This window comes from Podarcis tiliguerta (genome assembly GCF_965153285.1).
Source record: "Podarcis tiliguerta genome assembly, chromosome: 16".
Classification (NCBI taxonomy): Eukaryota; Metazoa; Chordata; class Lepidosauria; order Squamata; family Lacertidae; genus Podarcis; species Podarcis tiliguerta.
This window is the reverse complement of record NC_139549.1, coordinates 29287526-29302381: the sequence shown is the minus strand read 5'-3', so window position 1 is coordinate 29302381 and position 14856 is coordinate 29287526. Positions and strand designations below refer to the sequence as shown.

The 14856-nt window shown below is 42.7% G+C and overlaps 1 protein-coding gene across 1 annotated transcript in view; it reads right to left on the bottom strand.

The window, feature by feature from the left end:
* Positions 1–14856, bottom strand: part of PI4KA (phosphatidylinositol 4-kinase alpha) — a 94477-nt gene that overhangs the window by 75722 nt on the left and 3899 nt on the right. The window contains exons 2-8 of the mRNA XM_083418073.1: positions 11207–11323; positions 9826–9919; positions 8622–8710; positions 7148–7220; positions 4845–5104; positions 3346–3412; positions 152–300 (exon numbers count right to left, since the gene is read on the bottom strand). Coding sequence (XP_083274199.1) covers positions 152–300; positions 3346–3412; positions 4845–5104; positions 7148–7220; positions 8622–8710; positions 9826–9919; positions 11207–11323 — 849 coding nt within the window. The remainder of the gene's footprint in view (positions 1–151; positions 301–3345; positions 3413–4844; positions 5105–7147; positions 7221–8621; positions 8711–9825; positions 9920–11206; positions 11324–14856) is intronic.

The window sequence follows — 14856 nt, the reverse complement described above, 5'->3', positions numbered from 1 at the left end:
TTACCTTTTTACCTGCCAACCTGGCACCTCCAGATGTTTCGAACTACAGCTCCCATCAGCCCCAGCCAGCACAGCTGATAGGACCTGTAGTCCCAAACATCTTGGAGGGCAGCAGGCTACTGAAGGCTGGCCTAAGTGCCTCATGACATACCATGTTCAGCAGCTGTCGGAGCATTTCCAGTGGAATGTTAAACTCCTTGTTGCTGATGCCGTTAAAGAGAGGCGAGACCGAGAAGCTGGAACTGATTGTCGAGAAGTAATAATCAGGATCTAACGCACTCCCATCAGGTAGGTAGGACCCTGTTTATTTTTTTAAAAGGTGGAGGGAGAAGAGACAGAAAACATTGGCGTTATTCTTTAATTACTGCTTTGCCTGTGCCGTGTGTAGCCCATTCATCAAAAGAACACAAAAAACAAATCACATCTGAGGCTAAAAAGTCCACAGGGCTACGCTAGTTCCACTGATTTACAGCATTTTCATTGGGGGGAAATGTTATTTATATCCATTCAGGAATAGCTTTCTATAAAACACCTCAGAGACTGAATCAAAGCATCAACAATAAAAAATAAATAATTTCATATATGCATGCTATATATATATATACACACATTCCAAAACAAATTCAGAATACAAAGGAAAAGACGATGAGATGAAGAACACCCCAGACAGTATCTGCATGATCTCTAGCTATAATGGGGTATTAACAAACTAACTTACTGGCCTTCAACCAGTGCATAGTTTCTAGTCAATTGGGAGCAGGTGGTGCTGTGATCTAAACCACTGAGCCGCTTGGGCTTGCTGATCAAAGGTCAGCAGTGCAAATCCCTGCGACGGAATGAGCTCCCGTTGCTCCGTCCCAGTTCCTGCCAACCTAGCAGCTTGAAAGCACGCCAGTGCAAGTAGATAAATAGGTCCCGCTGCAGCGGGGAGGTAAACGGCATTTTCGTGCGCTCTGGTTTCCATCACGGTGTTCTGTTGTGCCAGAAGTGGTTTAGCCGTGATGGCCACATGACCTGGAAAGCTGTCTGTGGGCAAACGCCAGCTCCCTCGGCCTGAAAGCGAGATGAGCACCGCAACCCCATAGTTGCCCTTGACTGGACTTAACTGTCCAGGGGTCATTTACCTTTCCCTTTTACCTTTCTAGTCAATTCTAATTTAGAATTTTTTGGGGGGGGGGCACCGACACAGCAGTCTCTGTGTGTGTGTGTGTGTGTGTGTGTGTGTGCTGACAGGTGCTAACCTTGAAAAGGTAGGACACGTTAATTGTGGTTTCTCTGCATCAGATGATCATCTTGGAAACTCCATGAAAAATGGAAGTGGAAGCACTGTAAGAGTAGTGGGCCCTCTGTTAGTTTTTAGGCTCTGGGGAAATGCCCAACTTTGCCACTCTCTGGAGCCAGCCCTGGCTTCAATGGAAGAGTTTAGTGTGCATCCTTTAGGTTGTATTCCAACCTAAAGAGGCTAATGCCATTCTATGTTTGCTTGGGTTTCTTTTTGAAGTGAAAGAGAGATGCAGATAGAGAACAAAAGAGGGAGTAAATAGATGCAAAGAGCACAGAGTTCATTTATCTTTAATAGCTGCACAGAAAAAAGGGTATCAGGTATGGTTTTTTTCACCATGGCACGAGAAAACTGCACAATTTTTTTTTTATTTTGCAACTGTAAAAGGAAATTCAAGTTCCCTCCTTTCTCATTAGGCATTTTAGCAAAGCTGAACACAATCTGTTTTTGTTTTAAGATTAGTCTGGTTAATCTTCTAAATTACGTGTTAGCTGGTACAACAAAGCTCTTTGCAGCTAAAAACATGGGAAGCAACAAAAGGTTATAGCCTACCCTTAAAACCAAAAGAATGCTGAAAAAAAGCAGCTCACAGTCCAACCCCATCTTTCCGTACTTAGAAGTCCCGATGATTTCAAGGAAACTTCCTTAGAGGTAAATAAACTTTGGACTGCTGCTGTGCAATCTAAGTCTATGCATGCTTACTTGGAAGTAACTCCTGCTGAATTCATAGATGCTTACTCCCAAATAAATGTGTACAGGATTAGTCTAAACACCTGCCTTGCTCCACCCTCTCGTCTCTGCTTCTCAATTTGTATTGTATTATTTTATGTACTGTGGCTTGCCGTTGTTTTATTGATTATAGTTTAGAAATTATTTATTGTAACTGTTGAATGGACTCTGTTTAATTTTTATATGGTGATATTATTATTATTTTATACTCTCCTAATGATTGTTGAATGTTACTTTTTTGATGTAGGTTGCTTATTTTAAACTTATGTTTTGTGTTGTTTTTATGATGTTAGCCGTTCTGAGCTCGGCCTCGGCCCTGGCCAGGGAGGGCAGGACACAAATAAAAATTATTGTTGTTGTTGTTGTTGTTGTTATTGTTATTATCCCTAACCTAGCAATTCCAATGGACAGTGACAATGGTGAAATTTATTATTATTTATTTATTTTACTACCATCGTTTACTACAAGGTCTTGGGGATTTGTATATTACTTTTACTTCTACACTATATAGGCACTGACTTTCCTCCTGAACACAGTGGTACCTCTGGTTACGTACTTAATTCGTTCCAGAGGTCCGTTCTTTTGGGAGATGGTGGAATGATTTTATTTGGCTTTAGTGGAAATAAGATAAAGATTTGAGATATTAGGATTTAAGGGTATATGATATTAGGATTTAAGGGCATAAGATTTAAGGTTTTTTCTTCTTCTTTTTTCCTCGTTTAGCAGATTGGAGTTTGGACAATTTTTTAGATGCCGATGGGAGAATAAGGTTTAAATGGACTAAGGCAAATAAGCAAGTAAGCAGTGAAAGATGGAAAGAATTTGCTGATTTGATTAACAACTGGAATACAAAAAGGGAGGTGGGAGGAGGCTGAGGAAATAAGTTATTGAAAGATGGAATTTGAAAAATGGAAGTGTTTTCTTTTTAAATGTTTTTGTTTTTTGTTTTCTTTTTGTGTTGGTGGGGTGGAGGGGGGTGTTTTTATGTATTTTTATGTATTTTTAAATTTCTACTTTTCCCCCCTTTTTCCTTTTTCTACTTTATTGTATTTGGTCTTTTTTTTTAACTCTATCTTTGTATTTGTGGAAAATTGAATAAATATTATTTTTAAAAAAAGAACAATTGACATTGATCTGCTCTTAGCAATTGTTTGCTTATTTTTAGGCTGTGTTATTTATTTGGTTGCTTGCATTTGTTTTATTAACCTCGGTGGTGGGAATCACCCCTAGAATGTTCATTGCAGGACAACGGTTAAAAGTCATACCATAAGTTGGTCAATAGCTCTTATTACGCCTCTATTCCAAATAATTTACACCAAAAAGCAAAAACATACCTTCAAAGTACTGCACAGTAGTGCCTCCGGGGGAACTGGGAGGAGGAATTCCACGTTCAGGACTGCCCTGAAATGTAGCGATGAACACAAAATGTGGTCATGCAAAGGTCACTTTTCATATACAAAAAAAAACCCCTCACGTACTATGATTGAAATTTCCAGAAGAGTAGCCATAGCCCAATTTCCTTGAAGCTGATGGGGTTTTGAAAATCTCCAGCAAATCTAAGCATCTCAGGCCTGCATATAAACAAAGATTCCACTCCCTCTGGCTGAGTTTCCCCAGCCACTCTCTATAAGACATCTCTATAAGAGTCTATATAACTTCCATGCTGAACATTAGCTCTGAGACACAGTGGTACTTTGGTTGTCAAACTTAATCCATTCCGGAAGTCCGTTCGACTCCCGGAACCATTTGAAAACCAAGGCACGGCTTCCGATTGGCTGCAGGAGCTTCCTGTACGCAATCGGAAGCCGCAGAAGTAGTGTCAGACATTTAGCTTCCAAAGAACATTCGGAAACCGGAACACTTCCGGGTTTTCGGCGTTCGGGAGTCAAAGCATACGCGTACCAAGGCATTTGAGAACCAAGGTATGACGGTACTACCCAATGGTAATTAGAATCTGTGGCCAAACCCACCCCATTGGGATATATAGTAAGCGTTTCATCCCTTAGAAACTTCCAGATGCAAAAAAAATCTCTGCTTTAATTTCCTCAGCTCTTTCAACGCAGAGAGGCTGGGTGGAATTTACAATGAGTTTCTGAGATCACGAAAACATCTGTTTCTGGAGAAGATGCCAATAATGGAAGCTGTCCATCTAGCCCAGGCATAGGCAAACTTGGCCCTCCAGATGTTTTGGGACTACAACTCCCATGATCCCTAGCTAACAGGACCAGTGGTCAGGGATTATGGGAACTGTAGTCCCAAAGCATCTGAAGGGCCAAGTTTGCCTATGCCTGATCTTGTCAACTCTGACTAGCAGTGGTTCTCCTGGCTGGGAGACTTTCCCATCACCTGCCATACTGATCTTTTCCGAACTGGAGATGGCAGGAATTGAGCCTGGGAGATTCTGAACGCAAAACATGTGCTCGTTCCATAGGTTCTGGGCCCTCTCTAAATACAAGGCCCATGTTTCATATTACAGTCGCACCTCAGGTTACAAATGCTGTGGATTGCGCGTTTTCGGGCTGCGGACAGCGCTGAATCCGGAAGTACCAGAACGGGTTACTTCTGGGTTTCAGCACTTGCGCATGCGCAGAAGCACAAAATGATGTCATGCACATGCGCAGAAGCGGCGAATCACGGCATGTGCGTGTGCAGACGCGGCGCTGCAGGTTGCGAACGTGCCTCCTGCCCGGATCACATTCGCAACCTGAGGTATGACTGTACGCCCCTCAAAATAAGAAAACAAAATTCAGTGATATCCTGTATACTAAAAACTAATCCATGGTTCAGAAAAGAGGTGATAGGTTAATTTTATTCCAAAAGCAACTGAACCAACCTGTATGATGCTGCACACGCTGCTGGTCTTTCTCTTGAGAGATCCTTCTTGGCAGACCGTCAGTAGAGAATGTGGAAGTATCGAGCGGAAGTCATTAAAAGAGCGTCTACGAATACCATCCAACTCATGTGGGGCTCTGAGGGAATGCGGAGTAACTTTAGGGAAAAGCTTTGACAGGAGAGACTCTTCCGAGTTGCTGTAGCGCCCAAACGCTCGTGAAATTCCAATCAGGCATGGCACAGCGTATTTGCATAAATATTCTGGAAAACAAAAGTGGTCCATTTATCTTTGGCTTCTAAAAGTTTGTTTCTTCCAATTGGAAAATGCAACGTTGGTTTTTAAACAGCATTACCATCACGATAAGGGACGCGGGTGGCGCTGTGGGTTAAAGCCTCAGCGCCTAGGGCTTGCCGATCGAAAGGTTGGCGGTTCGAATCCCCGCGGCGGGGTGAGCTCCCCTTGCTCGGTCCCAGCGCCTGCCAACCTAGCAGTTCGAAAGCACTCTCGGGTGCAAGTAGATAAATAGGGACCGCTTATTAGCGGGAAGGTAAACGGCGTTTCCGTGTGCGGCTCTGGCTCGCCAGAGCAGCGATGTCACGCTGGCCACGTGACCCGGAAGTGTCTTCGTACAGCGCTGGCCCCCGGCCTCTTTGAGTGAGATGGGCGCACAACCCTAGAGTCTGTCAAGACTGGCCCGTACGGGCAGGGGTACCTTTACCTTTACCATCACGATGTCCCAGCTCAGACATCATTGGAAACCATTCTTTTTCCTGCTTTGCAAATGTGTTGCAGGGAGACTCAAATCCCACCATTTATCTCCTTCTTTTGCAGCTGCAAGGAAATCAGAAGCATCTGCTTCTGCCTTCAAGCAAACCACAGCTCTCTATTACATTTGAACTTATGGTACTGTGGCTTGTTTACATTCTACTTACTGAGAGGAAAATCAGAATCAAACTGGGGTTTCATCATCATCATCACTACTTTATTATTTATACTCCGCCCATCTGGCTGGGTTTCTCCAGCCACCCTGGGCGGCTTACAGAATATATAAAAACATAATACATCAAACGTTAAAAACCTCCCGATACGGGGCTGCCTTCAGGTGTCTTCTAAAAGTTGTGCAATTCTTTATCTCCTTGCCATCTGAAGAGATGCCGCTCCACAGGGAGGGCACCACTACTGAGAAGGCCCCCTGTCTGGTTCCCTTTCAGAACCTGAATTGATTTCACTACGTCAGGCATAGGCAAACTCGGCCCTCCAGATGTTTTGGGACTACAACTCCCATGATCCCTAGTTAACAGACCAGTGGTCAGGGATGATGGGAATTGTAGACCCAAAACGTCTGGAGGGCCGAGTTTGCCTATGCCCGCACTAAGTAGACTTTGCACAAGCCACAGGAACATTTATTCCAGGGAACTGCAAAGAGAAGATGCTTCTGATCTTTTTCCCATTTCCACGAAAAAGGACAGAGATTGGAGGCATGTAAATCCAAGGTTCAGCTCTGCTCATTTACATAATGGAAAGCCATGGTTTCCAGTTACATCTAACCTGAGCCTACGTATCAGCCTTCTCCAGTCTGGTGCTGGAGTTCAGCTTTTATCTGCCCCAATCAGCATGGCCAAGGGTCAGGGGTGATATAGTCCAAGAAATGTGTCAACCTCAGTTCCTAAGAGCCAAAGAGAAGTCTGATGAGGTGAATAAAGGAGCGTGGTACCGCGGGAAAGAGGAGGAGTAATTTCTGTATTACCGCATTTTTCGCTCCATAAGACGCACCAGACCATAAGATGCACCTAGTTTTTGGAGGAGGAAAACAAGAAAAAAAATATTCTGAATCCCAGAAGCCAGAACAGCAAGAGGGATCGCTGCGCAACGAAAGCAGCGATCCCTCTTGCTGTTCTGGCGTCTGGGATAGCTGCGCAGCCTGCATTCGCTCCTTAAGACGCACACACATTTCCCCTTTCTTTTTAGGAGGGAAAAAGTGAGTCTTATAGAGCAAAAAATACGGTAATTGTACACAGTGGTGAATCCAAGAGACGGAAGAGGGAGGAATCAGGACACAGAAAAATGGAAGAAGCCAATAAGAGGGTGCTGTGATGAACCAGGCTCTCAATTTGCAAGAACAAAGGACCACAAGTTCTACTCAGAAATGTTCTGAGGAACCTCAAGGGAGCAGGTTTCAGGGGAAATCAGCCCACCGTGAAGTACACCATACAGCATAATGGTAACTAGAGAATGAGAGCGCACAATTGAATTTACATTTGTAATAATAAAAACAGCAGCATCTACTGGAACATTTTCAATACCTTTATCCTGGATTTCGGGGGACTGGCACATTCCCAGGAGGACCTGCATCACTTGCAAAATTGCCTCTAAAATCTGAAATAATCAAAACAGGCATTTTTAAAATCGGCAGATGGGATGAATTTCAATCTGCAGTGCAAGTATGGCACCTTAAAGGTGCAAGACTAAGATAAAGTGGGAATTTTAGCACTGCACTCTATAATTTCAGCCAGGTTTTTTGGGGGGAGGCATTAATATTTAAAATTCAGTGCGCAGAATATCCCGAGACAGCATAATTATAGGAAATAACCATTTACAAAACAATTTCCTTTAGACCGAATTTCATTGGTGCTCTTTACATGTTAACCAAATGTGTGCAGAGGGAACAGGGTTGTACCAAGCCTAACCCACCAGTGTTACCACACCTAGCAGCCCCACTCTTAACCTCTGCATATTTGGCAACAGGTCTGAATGGGAAGCCCACACATGAATAGCTGCGTGCATGCAGGCTCCATTTTCAAAGGATCAAGGGTCATTACATTGGAAGAAGGAACTCTGGGCACGCCCTCCGTCTCCATACTCAGTGAACATGTGAAGGAACACTTCTGAAAGGGGCTCTTATCAGGGACACTTTCCTTAAATATAATAATTCACACCCTTAGCATATATGGGAAATCAATTGCTGCTTGATATACAAGGGGGCAAAAAAGTAGATCTTATTGACTCTACTATGATAGGATTCTAGATTCTACTAGATCCTATTTGTCATTTGTGTCAATGAAATCAATGTATGTAAAGTCACCAAAACCGTCTGTAATGGTCTGAGAACTTTGCAATGATCAGCATCATGGCAACTTTTCACAGCATGACAGAATTAATAATATAATATAATATAATATAATATAATATAATACAATATAAGTAGAATAGAATAGAATAATAGAATAATATATAATAGAATAGAATAGAATATATTTATTGTTTATACCCCACCCATCTGGCTGGGTTTCCCCAGCCAGCCTGGACGGCTTCTAACAAAAGATTAAAAATACATTAAAACATCAGTCATTAAAAACTTCCCTAAACAGACTGCTAAAAGGACTGCTGACTTAAAGGAATTGCTAGCAGAATGGAGAAAGTTTGGTAAACTGTCCGCATTTTAGAAGCCCTCTTATGAGTTGCTCCATATAAGCTTTTAGTGTAATTAATACACTGAAGAATGAGAACATTTAGAAGAATTTGTACTATTAATTCCCTGGCGGGGGGGGGGGCAGAGAAAAAGAAGGAAGACAACTCCTGATTTCATTATTATTTAATAATTTATATATCTGTTCAAATGTCATTACTTAAGCTGCCTTAGTCAATAAATATTTTCAGGGTTTGTTTGTTTTTTTAAGAAAAGCTGTTGATACACAAGTTATGGAACTATGATTAATACAGGAAATGTTTATTTTACTACCCAAGACGTGCCTGCCCCATTTTCCCGGTGAATTTTACCTGTTCTCTCAGAACAGAATCCCTGTAAGCCACATCTGACAACAAAGTCACCAAACAGAAACTGAAGTTTTCTGGAATCGGAAGCATGCCTACAAGTATGGTAAAGACACATCAAGATTATGACTAACACGCAGCAACAACTGCAATCCATTACAAGTCACAATTTGTTTAAGGTCTAGTTCAGACAAACCATGGTTTACTGGACTGAGAGTTGGTCGTGTGCCCGATCCTCGTTCCTGCCCTTGCTAGCACAGCTTTGAAAAAGATACTGTGATTTATTAAACTACATATTCCTATGGGAAACCATAATTTAAGCATGGCTTACAGACCAGAATATCAAAGCAGCATCAGCTTCTGATTAGTTAACAGTGCTAGTTTTCCAGTTTGGATGTCGTGTGGGGCTGAAAAAGAATCCCCAACACTTATTTACACACTTACCTGGGAGCACCGCTTTCTTTTTCTGACAGTGTACACCAGTACGGTGGTACCTCGGGTTACAAACTCTGCTAACCTGGAAGTAGTTGTTCCAGGTTGCAAACTTTGCCCCAGGATGCAAACGGAAATCGTGCACCGCCGGCAGGAGGCCCCATTAGCGAAAGCGCGCCTCAGGTCAAGAATGGTTTCACATTAAGAACAGACCTCCGGAACGAATTAAATTCGTAACCCGAGGTACCACTATACAGAGTACCATCACTGATTTCTTTGCTACCCATGGCAACTATTTCATGCTGGCACCCACAGCACTTTTATTAAAATCTGAGTATCAGAACCTCATCTTCCAAGGGACACGGGGGGCGCTGTGGGTTAAACCACAGAGCCTAGGGCTTGCCGATCAGAAGGTTGGTTCGAATCCCCGCGACGGGGTGAGCTCCCGTTGCTTGGTCCTGCTCCTGCCAACCTAGCAGTTCGAAAGCTGGCCACATGACCCGGAAGCTGTACGCCGGCTCCCTCAGCCAATAAAGCAAGATGAGCACTGCAAACCCAGAGTCGGCCATGACTGGACCTAATGGTCAGGGGTACCTTTACCTTTTACCTCATCTTTTTACCAAAATAACACTGCCTGGGAGTAAGTCTCATTGAACTCAATGGGATTTATTTCTGAGCAGGTATGCATAGGATTGCACTTACAAAACTTAGTCAATTACTTACCAAAAAAAAAGGCCACCAAGGACCAAATTCTGACAACAAGAATCTAAAACCTCACCTCTGCTTTTGCGTGAATTGCTTTCTTCTATCCATTGGACTTTGGAAAGGCCCCTTAACAGCCGGAGAAGATAAGGAACAAGAGTATCTTTATGCTGGAATGGAAAGAGGAAATTTTAGAACCATCTGAATTAATTTACTAAATTAACAAAGTGACGTCTATGTACATGGTGCTTTACAAATATCCGGTATGACAGTTTCTGCCCCAAGGTGGTGAGGTCAACAATCTAAAATAGACTCAGGCAAACAGTAAAGGAATACAGGTAATTTATGGGTGGATAAACAGGGGAAGAAGATGTGATTAGTTCAATTACATGGACTTTGCCTTGGTTATGATAAGACATGGGGATTAGGGGACTGATACAAAGGTCTCCCAGAAAAAGGCAAACTTTGAGGAAGGACTTAACAGAAAAAAAGCACGTGGGTGCAAGGAGACATTCAAGGAGGCAGTTAGTACCAGGAACCAAGTAGAATTCAGTGAAGAGATTTCTGGAGGTGGGACATCTTCAGACAACAGTATGTGGTGGAGCCGAATCACACAGGAAAGGATGCAACAGGAAATAAGCCCAGGGTTATACAAAGGGACAAGGCCATGGAAAGTTTTGAAGGCAAAGGCAAGAAAATTGTGAAACTAGATATTGCATGCAGAGGAAAAGGAACAGCCATCTGATTATGTTTACTGCCACACAGCTTTAATATCCTTTCAAAGCCAAATCGCTAACTAAATCTGATGCTACAGATCAAATTAAAACATTCCAGTAGGAGTTTTAATGGAGGGCCTTCTTTGGGTGCCCCCACCAACTGAGATGCAGTGAATAGCTACAAAGAAAAAGCACTTACTTGGTGCTGGAACCCTGACTGTGGAAAGAACTTCTCAAGGAGGCCCACCAAATACCTACCTAGATGTGATTTCAGCACCAAGAACAGGCAGGTGTAGGCAACCTAAGGCCTGGGGGCCAGATGCAGCCCAATCGCCTTCTCAATCCGGCCCGCAGACGGTCCAGGAATCAGCATGTTTTTACACGAGTAGCATGTGTCCTTTTATTTAAAATGCATCTCTGGGTTATTTGTGGGGCATAGGAATTCGTTCATTTCCCCCCAAAAAAACTGTAGTCCGGCCCACCACATGGTCTGAGGGATGGTGGACCGGCCCATGGCTGAAAAAGGATGCTGACCCCTGACCAAGAAGATAGTTTTGTTTTACCAGGCTCTTTAAACTTCAGTATATTGCTTTTGTGCTACTCTTTTATATTACATGGGGTTTTTTTTGTTTGTTTGTTTAGTTTTATGTGAATTCAAAACTTTTTGGAAGCTGTTGAACTGGCAGATTATAAATCCCGTCAAGTAAACAAACATATTTTAGAGTAAGAAGCATATTGTACCTGCAAGTCAGACTCGATTAGAAAAATTCCCAAAGCAATCACAGCATCTCTACGACGCTCATCCAGCTGAAAGATCCCATGGATGTCAACTGGGCACATGCAGAGTAGTTTCTGTACCTATAAGAAGCAAAACAGGGGGTGTGAAGATATCTGTTTAAAAGGCATACCTTCCCAAACTTCTGCCGGCAACAACAGTACACGTTAAGGATTTTAAAAGACCCGGACATTTTCATCTACAGCTCTAAGCCCCTTCCATACCACCATGCTAAAGCTCAGCAAGCCATTTGCAAATCTCAGTAGCACAATCATCTCACCACCCATTCCACAGGAACAAAATGGTGTCCTTTTAAGCCATGAGTCCATTTAAAAGTTGGGGGTGGAAGCAACCATACCCAAATACTCCTGCTGATGGAGATGAGTCCTAGGATTTGAGTGCATGTGCAGGTTTGGCAGCTGCATATTAACACATTTTGGAGTCTTGCACGTCTCCTTGTGAAGGCATGTGTCCTGAAAGGAGGTTTAATGTGTCTTTTAAGTACCGTATTTTTCGCTCTATAAGACGCACCAGGCCATAAGACGCACCTAGTTTTTGGAGGAAGAAAACAAGAAAAAAAATATTCTGAATTTCAGATGCCAGAACAACAAGAGGGATCGCTGCGCAGCGAAAGCAGCAATCGCTCTTGCTGTTCTGGCTTCTGGGATAGCTGCACAGCCTGCATTCGCTCCATAAGACGCACACACATTTCCCCTTACTTTTTAGGAGGGAAAAAGTGAGTCTTATAGAGCAAAAAATACGGTAATAAATAAGCAGAAGCATTATGTAACCAACAGAAGAGGTAGCAGTATGGAGCACAAGGTCAACATAGGCTGGAACAACAGGGGCTTGCCTTGGTGGCTAATGGTGAACAGCGGTGGGTGGGTGGGTGGGTGCACAAATGAGCCTCCCAAAAGAAGGAGTTCAGAGCCTGGACATCACCAACAAAGAGGCCCCCAACTCAATAAAGCAGGGTTCCAAACATGGGCAGTTTCACAGGCTGTTGGGTAGTATCAAACAATTAAATGATTAAACAGATGGGTATCAGAAAGACAGATGGGAGGAGAGTGACGTTAAGGAGCGTTTGGCGAAGTGAAATGCAAGCACACAGGGGAAAAACAAACAACAAGGTGGAAATAATTTGTCTCCAGGCAACTGCATCCTTCTCTCTCCTTTCACCCACGTTGGCTCTCTACAGCAACATTTACTTATTTTATTTTAGTCTGCAATACTGAACAACTTTCAGACCTCCCAAAAAAGATGTTTTGTTCATGCAATGGGACCAACCACCCATCTTGGACAGAAGCGCCCACCTCTAAACAAACTATCAATGCAATCCCAGGCATGCCTACTCAGAAGTAAGTCCCGCTGTGTTCACTGATGCTTACTCCCAGAAAAATGCAGAGTGTCTTATTCTATTAGTAGCTTTTTAGGATCCATAAAGTACTTGTGTGTGTTTGTAAGAATTACATGGTTCAGCCATGGCTCGGTTTTGTAGGCAGAAACTGTTCTTGACCATGCAGGTATTGCTGAGCCAACACATTCTACATGCTCATGGCTATTGCTAAAGCACACAATGTTTCCCAATAAGGTGTGCCTGGTGGATTTAAATCTTCACAATTAAACAGCAGATAATCCTGCCAAATTTAAGCATTAAAATCTGTGTTCGTTCTCACCCAGTGTTCAAAACAATTTCTGTGTGTGATTGGCGTCGCATGGTGCACAAAAAGCAAGTATTCTCAAAAGCCCAGTAGCATTAAAAAGAGAGCATAAAATGTGATCAGTTAAAAAAATATATCAAGTGACTAGCAATACAATCCTATGCATGTTTATTTGGAGATAAACCACATTGTCTTCAGCCTTACTGACCTAGCTTACTACCAGGTATGATATGTGTAGAGGATTGCAGCCCTAATTTCCCCCAAGAGCCAGTGTGACATTGTAATTAGTGTTGGACAAGGACCTGGGAGACCAGGGTTCAAAACCCCACTTGGTCGTGAAGCTCACAGGGTGACCTTATGCCTCTCAGCCTAGCCTACCTGTCCTCACAGGGTAGTTGTGAAGATTAAATGAAGAGCAGGAGAACCATAGAACCACCTTGAGAAAAAAGGTGGGATATACAGTGGTACCTTGGGTTACATATGCTTCACAGACTCCGCTAATGCAGAAATAGTGCTATTCTGCAGTCTGAACAGCTATTCTGAACTCTGAATTCTTTATCTAACGGATTCGTCATAAAGTGGTACCTCGGGTTACAGACGCTTCAGGTTACAGACGCTTCAGGTTACACACTCCGCTAACCCAGAAATAGTGCTTCAGGTTAAGAACTTTGCTTCAGGATAAGAACAGAAATCGGGCTCCGGCGGCGCAGCAGCAGCAGGAGGCCCCATTAGCTAAAGTGATGCTTCAGGTTAAGAACAGATTCAGGTTAAGAACGGACCTCCAGAACAGATTAAGTACTTAACCCGAGGTACCACTGTAAATGCAATAAATGAATGAATAAAAATTAGAAACTTATTTGGAAATAAGAATTGAACCCAGCATGTTGGATCCAGACTAAGTTACAGTGCAATTTTATGCATGTTTACTCAGAAGTCCCACTGAATTCAATGGAGCTTATTCGCGGGTGAGAGGGCACAGGATTGCAGCCAAAGTTAGTCCCATTGTTGTGACTAACTTGCCACAACGATTTCAATGGGACATAAGCAGGACTGCCATAAATTGCAATCCGATTTAATCTACTTGGAAGAAAGAGCCACTCAATTCAGCAGGGCTTACTTCTGAGTGAACATACACAGGCAGGCGCCGCTTATGTTAACTTCAGCTACGAGAGGAGTGGGGGGACCTGTGGCCCTGGAGATATTCGATTCCAATTCTCCTCCAGCAAGCGCATCGGAAATGATGCAAGTTCTATTCCATCCATATCTGAAGAGCCACAGGTTCTCCACCCCTGATCTACAACATTGCAATATAATCCACTTGTTTGTAATGGTAAGTAGGCAAATGGATTATATTGCAAGTTCTAAAAGGAATCGTAGTTTCAGTACTATTACATAAGAGTACTAAGTGTCTTCCTTGAGTAGTACTCTCCCAAACTAAAAACAGTCTCGCCAGGGTTTTGCACCTGAATGTACTTCTTTCTAAAATTCTCATATTAAATTGATTAGAGCACACACCCCCACACCCCAAAAAGGACCTATGATCTGATTCCAGTAAGCCTGCCCTTACCTAATAGATCTGCGCATAACAAGTTACGGAGCTCTGAACAATGTCAAATTGTTCAGGGTTTTTGTTTTGTTTAACCCTAAAACAAAACAAACAAGGAAATCAGCTTGTACCTGACTGGTCAGACATGCCTATTGTATATGCTTCATATCTAACTTCATGCTAAACCACTACCCCTTTTGATGTTGCCCTGCGTTAAACATAGAAGAGAAAAACATATTGGTGTTGGGTGTTCAAACCAATTCAGTGATCCTCGTAACAAACATATATTTTAAACAACTTCCCATAAATTTCATATTTTGTAAAGAAAATCTTATAATAAAGTCCTTTCACTTTCATATATCATTAATTTCCCAAGCTATGCAAAACTACTAAAAAGCTGTAATAAAAA